General features: G+C 44.2%; 1 protein-coding gene across 1 annotated transcript in view; it reads right to left on the minus strand.

Moving 5' to 3' along the window:
• mrps27 (mitochondrial ribosomal protein S27) overlaps positions 1-12,178 on the minus strand; it is a 94,205-nt gene that overhangs the window by 81,096 nt on the left and 931 nt on the right. Inside the window, exon 2 of the mRNA XM_078214892.1 lies at positions 6,357-6,437. Within this exon, the coding sequence (XP_078071018.1) occupies positions 6,357-6,437 (81 nt within the window). The remainder of the gene's footprint in view (positions 1-6,356; positions 6,438-12,178) is intronic.

Here is a 12,178-nt window from a genome sequence, read left to right on the forward strand (position 1 = left end):
AAGTGGAATTCGTCAATTTTATGTCTCATAGAATCCTACAGCGCAGAAAGAGGCCATTCGGCCCATCGAGTCTGCACCAACCACAATCCCACCCAGGCCCTATCCACATATCCCGACATATTTACCCACTAACCCATGCATCCCGGGACACTAAGGGGCAATTTAGAATGGCCAATCAACCTAGCCTGCACATCTTTGGACAGTGGGAGGAAACCGGAGCACCCGGAGGAAACCCACGCAGACACAGGGAGAATGTGCAAACTCCACACAGAGTTTGACACAAGTGCTATGGCTTTTGAAGTGCTCATCTAAATGCTTCTTAAATATTATGAGGCTTCCCGTCTCTACCAAACTTTCAGGCAGAGTTCCAGATACCCACCACCCTCTGGGTGAAAAAGTTTTTCCTCAAATCTAAATCTACTGCCCCTTATCTTAAATCTCTGCCCCCTGGTTATTTATCTCTCTACTAAGTGGAAAAGTTTCTTCATATCTATCCTATCTGTCTCTCATAACTTTGTACACAATTTATGTACATTACATTTTGTAATATTTCTAGCAGTAGTTGGAGATGACAGATAGGCCAAAGATGTTTTTTTGAGCAGAGAGTTCACGTGGGACATGTAAAGTTAGAGTGGAGAATGAGGAAGGCTGGAACAAGTTGTATTTATATAATGTCTTTAACCTGGCAAAACGTGCAAAGCGACTTCACAGGAGTGTTAATAGTCAAAATCTGACACAAGCTACATGAAGAGATATTAGTACAGGTGACCAAAAGCTTGATCAATAGGTAGGTTTTAAGGAGTATTTGAAAAGGTGGAGAGAGTAGTCAAGAGGCAGAGAGGATTAGGGAGGGAATACCAGAGCTTCAGATCTGGGCAGCTGAGTGTACGGCTGCCACTGCTGGAGCGATTAAAATCGGGCATGTTCAAGAGACTGAAATTGGAGAAATGCCAAGGGTTGTAGGGTTGGCGAAGGTTAAAGAAATAGGGACAGTCGAAACCAAGGAAAGATTTAAACATAAGCATGAGAATTTGAAATTTGAGCTGTTGCTGAAACAAGGGCCAATTTAGGTTCAGAGATTACAGAGTGATCTGCGAACAGGACTCAGCCAAAATCAGGATATGGGCAGCAGAGTTTTGGATGACCTCAGCTTTTCAGGGGACGGAAGGTTGGAGGCCAGCCAGAAGTATGTTGGAATAGTGAAGTCTGCAAGTAACAAAAGCATGAATGGGGGTTTTAGCAGCAGATGGGAAGGTAGGGATGAAAACAGGTGGAAATGGGTACTCTTGGTAATGGAGAAGTTATGCTCGGGAAAAATAGGAAAATCCAGCTTAGCCTCAGGCAGAGAACATAAGAAACATAAGAAATAGGAGCAGGAGTCAGCCAACTAGCCCCTCGAGCCTGCCCCGCCATTCAATAAGATCATGGCTGATCTGAAGTGGATCAGTTCCACTTACCCGCCTGATCCCTATAACCCCTAATTCCCTTACCGATCAGGAATCCATCTATCCGTGATTTAAACATATTCAACAAGGTAGCCTTCACCACTTCAGTGGGCAGAGAATTCCAGAGATTCACCACCCTCTGAGAGAAGAAGTTCCTCCTCAACTCTGTCCTAAACTGACCCCCCTTTATTTTGAGGCTGTGCCCTCTAGCTCTAGCTTCCTTTCTAAGTGGAAAGAATCTCTCCACCTCTACCCTATCCAGCCCCTTCATTATCTTATAGGTCTCTATAAGATCCCCCCTCAGCCTTCTAAATTCCAACGAGTACAAACCCAATCTGCTCAGTCTCTCCTCATAATCAACACCCCTCATCTCTGGTATCAACCTGGTGAACCTTCTCTGCACTCCCTCCAAGGCCAATATATCCTTCCGCAAATAAGGGGACCAATACTGCACACAGTATTCCAGCTGCAGCCTCACCAATGCCCTGTACAGATGCTGCAAGACATCTCTGCTTTTATATTCTATCCCCTTTGCGATATAGGCCAACATCCCATTTGCCTTCTTGATCACCTGTTGTACCTGCAGACTGGGTTTTTGTGTCTCATGCACAAGGACCCCCAGGTTCCTTTGCACAGTAGCATGTTGTAATTTTTTTCCATTTAGATAATAATCCAATTTGCTATTATTTCCTCCAAAGTGAATAACCTCGCATTTGTCAACGTTATACTCCATCTGCCAGATCCTCGCTCACTCACACAGCCTGTCCAAATCTCTCTGCAGACCTTCTACGCCCTCCGCACGATTCACTTTTCCACTTATCTTTGGTGTCGTCTGCAAACTTTGTTACCCTACACTCAGTCCCCTCCTCCAGATCGTCTATATAAATGGTAAATAGTTGAGGCCCCAGTACCGATCCCTGCGGCATGCCACTAGTTACCATCCGCCAACCAGAAAAGCACCCATTTATTCCGACACTCTGCTTCCTGTCGGATAGCCAATCCCCAATCCACGCTAACACCCTACCCCCAACTCCGTGTGACCCAATCTTCTTCAGCAACCTTTTGTGAGGCACCTTATCAAACGCCTTTTGGAAATCCAAAAACACCGCATCCACCGGTTCCCCTCCGTCAACCGCACTAGTCACATCTTCATAAAAATCCAACAAGTTCGTCAAGCACGACTTTCCCCTCATGAATCCATGCTGCGTCTGCTTAATCAAACCATTCTTATCCAGATGGCCTGCTATTTCTTCTTTAATTTAGAAGGGGATGGAATCAGCGACAAGGACTAAGATAATGGGCTGGAATTTCACCATTGATATGGGATGCTCGAGTTGGAAACTGCCTAACTCAGCATATCCATCTCCTTTAAAAGAGCCCCCCTCCTGCCATATTTTCATTCTGGGGAAGCAGGGGTGGGATGGAGCCTCCGGAGGAATTCTGAAGATGGACAAGTAATGAGGCTGCTGATTAGCAAGGCTTGCCTCAGGTCTCTCGGACTTTGTCCCGTCGCATTTGTGGCTGTAAGACCCTGCGCTCTCACTCCTCGTACCCCCTCATCATTCCCCTTCCATGGCCCCCATGTTGCCTCCACGCTCTCCCTACATCCTGCATGCCCACTTTGCTCTATAGAATCAACGAGCCACATAATGATGAAGGCAGGTCCTGAAATATATATTTTTAAATCCATTCAAATAGCTGCTTTGAAAAAAGCTGTTGCTTTTACAATCCCCTTAAAGTGCCACTCGCATAAGCCATTATAGTATCAATAACACAAGTCTTACCTCACTTCACACCACTTAATCATGTCCCAATAAACATCAAAAGGGCCTAGGATTGATGCTTAGGGGCTCCAGAAGTAATGATGTGGAAGTGGGAAGAGAAGACATTGCAGGTGATTCTTGCGGTTCCAAATTTAGAACCAGTGGGGTTCTATACTCAGCTGGAGAACAGAATAGAATCAGAGAATCCCTACAGTACAGAAGGAGACCATTCGGTCCATCAAGCCTGCACCGACAACAATCCCACACAGGCCTTATCCCCTTAACCCCACGTATTATCTTGCTAATCCCCCTGACACTAAGGGACGATTAAGCATTGCCAATCGGCCTGACCCGCACATTTCTGGAGTGTCGGAGGAAACTGGAGCACCCGGAGGAAACCCACGCAGACACGGGGAGAACGTGCAAACTCCACACAGACTCCAATAGAGCAGCAGCATCAGAGGTAGATGGCATGGTCAACCACATCGAAGGCTGCAAACAGGTCAGGAAGATGGGAAGGAATACAGCGCCATGGTCACAGAGGATGTAATTTATGACATCAATAAGGGCCATTTCAATGCTCCGCTAGGAGCAAAAACTTGAACGAAGGGTCTCGAGCATGGAATTGCGGGAGAGATGGGCACAGTTTTGGGAGGTTACAACACGTTCAAGGACAGATGTCCATGATCGATGGCACAATTATGGTAGTCATGATGTGGAGATGCCGGCGTTGGACTGGGGTAAGCACAGTAAGAAGTCTCACAACACCAGGTTAAAGTCCAACAGGTTTATTTGGTAGCAAATACCATAAGCATTCGGAGCACAGCTCCTTTGTCAGATGGAGTGAAAATCTGTTCTCCAACCTGGAGAACAGATTTTCACTCCATCTGACGAAGGGGCAGCGCTCCGAAAGCTTATGGTATTTGCTACCAAATAAACCTGTTGGACTTTAACTTGGTGTTGTGAGACTTCTTACAATTATGGTATCCAGCACATACCCAAACGCACTTCAAACGGATATTTTAAATAGATATTTTTTGGAGTGTAACAAATCTCTCTTTACTTTGGAAGCCCAGAATCACTGCTACTGCTAACTTGCTCCTCAAGCACCATTTGCTTCTCAATTGGTTCCTGAAAATACTTTCAATGGAGTAAGAGCAATATTTTGAACAGAGTGTACTCCCAAGGCTTGCCTTGCCAATTCAATTGTGGGCTGAATCCGGGGCTTAAAAAATTGCTTATGCAAAGTCAGTCTGGGTATTGGGTACCAGGATACGTTTGTCCATTTCCTGCAACCTGACTTGTCCACATTCAAAACATTCTTTGCACCACTTAAGCCGGAAGGAGCAAGACTCAAGTAAATGACTTTGAATGCACAGTGGTGGAACACGGTTCAAAAGAATTGTGTTAAAAAGGAGTTCTTCCTCTAACAGGCTTGCAGACAAATATAACAAGCATCCAACATATTGATGATGGGTTATTGCTTATGGAAGCAATATTAATGCAACTGCCAGAAGCAATCTTTTCATATTTTATTTCCCATGTGACAGTTCCATAATGAGCATCGACCTTGCAAACCTCCAAATTCTCACAAAACAATTGATGCATCAGATTTATATAACTCGTATCTGAAATTCCAATGATATAAACATAATTACCCCCACACAAGCAGGCCTTTATGCAAGTTTTCATTGCTATTGGTATTTTAAAAAATATATAAAAATCACCTGATATCAAATAATCTTTATTAAATATTTTTTTAAATCAAATAATCTTTTTTAAATAAAAAAAATAGCTCCTGTAATTTTCCAGTGAGAAGGAAGGGCAGATACTTCTGCCTTCAGGCTAAATATGACAACACAAATTTTAACAGGCCTTTAAACAACTGGAACAAGGATAATGACACTTAAAAATATCATTATTTTTATTTGTTTAATAAAATGTATATATTTAATGATCCTTGTTCAAAAAGCCTCATTTCAGCAGTTTTGTGAAAACTGAGACCCAGCAAAATAAAAAGCAGTAAGAAATTGTAATTGTAAATATCAATACCACAATCCAGCGTGTGGACAGAATGGGGGAAAAAATAATTCCACTTTAGAAGACAGAGGATTTTAGGTTGTATGTTGTTGTCAGATTGAGGAGCACATAAAGCTTTGCACACAAAAAATGATCAAGTTTAAGTAAGTTTATTTATTAGTGTCACAAGTAGGTTTACATTAACACTGCAGTGAAGTTACTGTGAAAACCTCCTAGACGCTGCACTCAGGTGCCTGTTTGGGTACACTGTGGGAGGATTTAGCATTGCCAATGCACCTAACCAGCACGTCTTTCAGACTATGGAAGGAAACCCACGCAGACACGGGGAGAACGTGTAGACTCTGCACAGACAGTGACCCAAGCGTTTTTACAGTAGCTTCATTGCAGTGTTAATGTAAGCCTACAGTGACACTAATAAATAAATAAAAGCCAGGAATCGAACCCGGGTCCCTGGTGCCGTGAGGCAGCAGTGCTAACGACTGTGCCACCACGCCGCCCAGACTGTATCAGCCTGCTTTAGGGTGATGAAGGTAACATCTCGTAGGATAGTAGATAATCATTTCACATACCGAAAGAAAGCAAAGAAAGATAAAAGCTACCTTCCTCCCTCTACATCATCAAAGTAGCCAAAATATACGAGTGGCTTGAATTTTGTCTTCAAAAAATATGGAACAAAGCAAAATGTTTTAACAATACAAGATACTTGGGAATGAAACTGCGCCTACTAATAAAATCCATCTCTTCCTTCATCAGATCAATTTTCCTTCTCATTTCACTTGTTTCCTGACCTTTCATTCTACTTTCTGTTCCACACGAGTTTCTTTGGCTTTGTAAATGCTTCCCTATTATTGCTGTTAATTATTTTTGAGGTCTGTTTCCGCAATAGGCGGATGGTATCTTTAACATTTAAGGCTTAACTACAGAAGTAGAGTTTGAATACAGGACACCCAATGAGTGGGATTGAGAGTGATAGGCTCTAAGCATTATGGAATGTGATTATAAGGGGGAGTTATCAGGGATATATAAACATTTAATTCCAGAGTCCCACTCCCAGAAGCAATTCCCGACAAAATGCTGAAATTTAAGCTCTTAATGATTTTTCACTTACCCAGATTTTGAGGATCTTTCTTCCTCTGGTCCCATTTCTGATTATCTAAGTAAGCTGCAGAGAGCAGACACCTTTTGGTTACTAGAAGAAAGAGATAAATATGTGTTAGTACATGGGAATAAGAATAAGGACAGGAAAAGAGTAGCTGGTCCATCAAGCCTTCTTAGTGTGGTGTAACCAACAGTCAAGCCTTTGAATTTATACTGTTCTGCTGCAGCCCTCTGCCCCTCCACCCCCAGTCACACAGTCTGTTGCAAAAGAAAATAACCTTAGGCAATTAAGGAAAATGATTCTGGTCAGTTCCTCTCCAGCTCTCACTGGTAATCAAGCAAGCTCTGGGAGACGAACCAACTGATATTACTACCATCTAAATTCTATAATTTGAGATGCTTTCCAAGTACAGGAACATGTCTGGCTCCCTTATGAACATAGTAACAAATAACACACTACATACGCTGGCAACCTATTCTAAAGGTCAGTGAGTCTGTGAATAACACATCATTGCATTTAGCCTAATTCTATGCTAATCAGCACTGATTTCCCCTGTCTCTTTATCTCAAGTAACCTATTCATGTGGCCAGAATCCTTTCTCTTCATTAAGACCTCAGTCATACCTTCACAAAGTCCACACATTTTCAAAATAAAATGCCCAAGCTCTCCAAGACTGTCCTGAAGGTTATGGACTCTTAAAATAGGTATCAACTGAGAGGCCTTAGCTCGACATGATTTTATTAGCCTACCTTCAGATAAGGTACAAATCTGGCTGAAGGAATACAAATTCAGTATTGTGAGAGTACTAAGGGCATATTGCATAGCAATATATTTTGCATCAATCTTCCTGGTGAGTTGCCTTAATGTTTTAATATTTGTCTGATCACCACTTCAAATTAAGCTGCAGTGTTGGAAATGTCTACAATGACTCGATCTCAAAGTTCCAGATCTCCAGCATTATCCAAATTACGCACTGTAGCTACCACACACAAAAAAAATGACATTTGTTACGTACTACTTTTCAAGTAGTTTTTCTGGATCATGAACCAGCTGGCTCCAGAACAGCATCTTCCTTGCTGCCATCAGACTTTTGAATGGACCTACCCCGCATTAAGCTGATCTTTCTCTACACCCTAGCTATGACTGGAATACTACATTCTGCACTCTCTCCTTTCCTTCCGCCCCCCCGCCCCCCGTACTCTATGAACAGTATGTTTTATCTGTACAGAGCGCAAGAAACAATACTTTTCACTGTGTCCCAATACATGTGACAATAAATCAAATCAAAGATTTCTGGATTCTAGATTTTTGGCCGTCATCCATTGAGATGATAAATGTAAAAACTTTTCAAGATTATTGCCTTGCCACGCAATAACAGTGCACTGAAGTTTAGTGTGCCATTCCTCGATGGTCACAGTGAATCCTTCACGAGTTCAACTCTCAACCGAAGCCCTGCTGCCAAATGTTTTAATAGGGGGCAAAGGTACATTTAAAAAGAAAGTTACTCTAGGGCAGTTATCCAGCCCTTCTAAAAATGATCCAGACCCATCACTGCCATAGTCCAACTTAATTTTCCTTTATATGTACAGCAATATCCCGAGGAACTGCAGAAAAGTGAAATCTGACAAAAATTGACGCTGAGGCAAACATGAGAGACATAAGGAGGGATTATTAAAAACTTGGTAAAAGAGGCGAGTTTCAAGGAGGGGTGAGTGGGACTTCGTGCTGGATTCAGCAGATTCCTGGATGAGTGGAAGTTTAAGGAGGTGAAACATGAGAGACAGTGAAGCCGAGTTTTAAAATAATCACATGTGGATGAGAATTTCAGTCCAAATAAAGCAAAGCGGGGGCTGGATGGCTTCACAGGGCAGAAGTCAATATTTTTTATAATTATGGGGATAAGCGATAGGAAGCTCAGCTAGGATCAATAGGAAGCCAAAGTTGCAAATGCTCCACTTTCAGCTGATAACTAGTGGTTCGAAAGGAAAAGAATCCAATCTCTGGAAAACAAGCTAAACGAACTTAGAGCCAGATTCACTTTCCAAAGCGATCTGAGGGACTGCTGTGTGCTCTGCTTCACGGAGACGTGGCTCACTCCTGCTTCACCGTACCAGAGCCCTACAACCAGAGGGCTTCTCAATCCATCAAATGGACCACACAATGGCCTCAGGCAAGGCTAGGTGGGGTGGGGTCTGATTCCTAATCAACACCTCGTGGTGCCTAGATGTAGCAACACTGGCAACTTTCTGCTCCCCAGACCTAGAATACCTGACACTAAAATGCCGCCCCTACTACCTTCCGCGGGAGATCACCTCTGTTATCCTGATGGCAGTTTACATTCCACCCCAGGGGGATGTGAAGATTGCGCTGGATGAAATATACACCACTACGAATAGCCTTGAGACGAAACATCCCGAGGTCTTGTTCATCGTGGCTGGGGACTTCAATCTGGCCAAGCTCAAGAGTGTTCCGCCAAGTTACCACCAACACGTCTCCTGTTCCACCAGAGGCCCAAACATCCTAGACCACTGCTACACAAATATCAAACATGCCTACCCCTCTATCGCCCGCCCACACTTTGGCAAATCAGACCATGAGGCTTTGCTCCTGCTCCCGGCTTACAAGCAAAAACTGAAGCGGGAGAATCCATCAAAGAAAGTCATGCAATGTTGGTCTGAGGAATTGGATAATCTCCTACGGGGCTGCTTGGAGTCAGTGGACTGGTCAGTATTCAAAAACTCTGCAACCAGCCTGAACGAGTACGCCATTACAGTAACTGACTTCATAAGTAAGTGTGTAGAAGACTGTGTGCCAAAGAATCAAATCCGTGCGTTCCCCAACCGGAAACCATGGATGAACAGGGATATCCACTGCTTGCTGAAGTCCAGGTCTGAGGCATTCAAGTCAGGCAACACTGACCTATACAAGAAAGCCAGATACGATCTAAGGAGATCCATCAAAGATGCCAAAAGACAGTACTGGACCAAGCTAGAGTCCCAGGCTAGCCACACCGACCCCCGCCGTCTATGGCAATGTCTGCAAGACAGAACAGGCTACAAGGTGAAGGCATGTAAAATTGCCGGCTCCAACGCACCTCTCCCTGATGAGCTCAATGCATTCTACGCCCGTTTTGAGCAAGAGGTCAGTGAGAGCATGGCCTCCACCCTGAATGAATCTGTATCTGGGGTCACCATCGCAGATGTCAGAGCAACTTTCTTGAAGGTCAACCCACGAAAAGCGACTGGCCCGGATGGGGTACCCAGACGTGCACTCAGATCCTGCGTGGATCAGCTGGCGGGGGTATTCGCAGACATCTTCAACCTCTCTTTACAACAATCTGAGATTCCTATCTGCGTCAAGACGACCATCATCCCGGTACCGAAGAAAAATCAAGCAGTGTGCCTTAATGGCTGTCATCTGGTGGCTCTGACATCCATCATTATGAAGTGCTTTGAAAAGCTAGTCATGGCACGAATCAATTCCAGTCTCCCGGACTACCTGGATCCACTACAGTTTGCCTACCGCTGCAACAGGTCCACAGCAGACGCCATCTCCCTGGCCCTGCGCTCAACCCTGGAACACCTAGATAACAAGGACACCTCTGTCAGACTCCTATTTATTGATTACAGCTCAGCCTTCAACACCATTATTCCTACAAAACTCATCTCCAAATTCCGTGGCCTGGGTCTCAGCATCTCCCTCTGCGACTGGATCCTGAACTTCCTAACTCACAGACCACAATCAGTAAGGATAGGCAACAACGCCTCCTCCACGATCATCCTCAACACCGGTGCCCCACAAGGCTGTGTTCTCAGCCCCCTCCTATACTCCTTATACACCTATGACTGTGTGGCCAATTTCCCCTCCAACTCGATTTTCAAGTTTTCTAATGACACCACCATAGTGGGTCGGATCTCAAACAATGACGAGACAGAGTACAGGAATGAGATAGAGAATCTGGTGAACTGGTGTGACAACAATAATCTCTCCCTCAACGTCAACAAAATGAAGGAGATTGTCATCGACTTCAGGAAGCATAAAAGAGAACATGCCCTTGTCTACATCAACAGGGACGAAGTAGAAAGGGTCGAGAGCTTCAGGTTTTTAGGTGTCCAGATCACCAACAATCTGTCCTGGTCCCCCATGCCGACACCATAGTTAAGAAAGCCAACCAACACCTCTACTTTCTCAGGAGACTAAGGAAATTTGGCATGTCAGCTACAACTCTCACCAACATTTAGAGATGCACCATAGAAAGCATTCTTTCTGGTTGTATCACAGCTTGGTATGGCTCCTGCTCTGCCCAAGATCGCAAGGAATACAAAAGGTCGTGAATGTAGCCCAATCCATCACCCAAACCAGTCTCCCACCCATTGACTCTGTCTACACTTCCCGCTGCCTCAGCAAAGCAGCCAGCATAATTAAGGACTCCACGCACCCCGGACATTCTCTCTTCCATCTTCTTCCGCCGGGAAAAAGATACAAAAGTCTGAGGTCACGTACTAATCAAGAGCAGCTTCTTCCCTGCTGCTGTCAGACTTTTGAATGAATTTACCTTGCATTAAGTTGATCTTTCTCTACACCGTAGCTATGGCTGTAACACTACATTCTGCACCCTCTCGTTTCCTTCTCTATGAACGGTCTACTTTGTCTGTATAGTGCGCAAAAAACAATACTTTTCACTGCATGTTAATACATATGACAATAATAAATCAAATCAAAGGCAAGAATATGGGCCCTGATTTTATCTGCACCCCCCCCCCCCCCCCCCGAAATTGGGGCGGGCGAGGCTCACAGAACAGCATTCCCGTTGACCCCGGGTGCGATCTTACGAGCCTCAGGCGGCCGTGCCAGTAAAATCAGGTCCATGGAGTTTCCCAAGATTAACTGGAGGAAATTGTGGTTCATCCAAGATTGGATATTGAAAAGTGGAGGATATAACATATGACTGCAAACCACTTGCCGATCCCCATTCCCCACTACACAAAATAAGTTATTGGATAACAATTTGGAGTAATAGCAATTGTTTTTTTTATTCATCTTGCTAACTGATGGGCACTGAAAACAACCACAAACCCCAACTCCTTATGATTATATAATTAATTCAGTGCAGACCAAAAGCTACACCTGTAATCTTCAAGTTTGCACAGTTTTGTGAGCACCCACTAAACCAGCTGGAAGTTCAAAACAATGGAGCCCGTAAAGGTTTTCGATTTGATTTGTCACATGTATTGGGATACAATGAAAAGTGTTGTTTCTTGCACGCTATACAAAGCATATCGTACATAGAGAATGTAGTGCTACAGTCATGGCTAGGGTGTAGGGTATTGTTTCTTGCGCTCTATAGACAAAACATACCGTTCATAGGGGACATAGGAGAGAAGGAAAGGAGAGGGTGCAGAATATAGTGTTACAGTCATAGCCAGTGTCTTAAAGATACAGACAATGTGAGCGAGGCTGGTTGGCTGTAGAGATTCGCATTCTAATCAGTATTCAGTAACTTGATTTTGTGTCTCTGTGCCCTGTTTGAGAGCAGATTTCCATTCCATCTGACGAAGGAGCAGTGCTCCGAAAGGTAATGGCATTTGCTACCAAATAAACCTGTTGGACTTTAACCTGGTGTTGTTAATACTCTTACTGTGTTTACCCCAGTCCAACGCCAGCATCTCCACATACTGACTGAGAGCCAGGGTGGGCAGTGGAACGCTCGCCCAGGTGGGTAGTGAGAGATGGAACACTCAGCCAGGTGGGCAACGAGCAATGGAATGCTCGCCCAGGTGGGCAGTCAGTGATTGAACGATCACCCAGGTGTACAGTGAGCAATGGAACGC

This window comes from Mustelus asterias, chromosome 6, assembly GCF_964213995.1.
Source record: "Mustelus asterias chromosome 6, sMusAst1.hap1.1, whole genome shotgun sequence".
Lineage (NCBI taxonomy): Eukaryota > Metazoa > Chordata > Chondrichthyes > Carcharhiniformes > Triakidae > Mustelus > Mustelus asterias.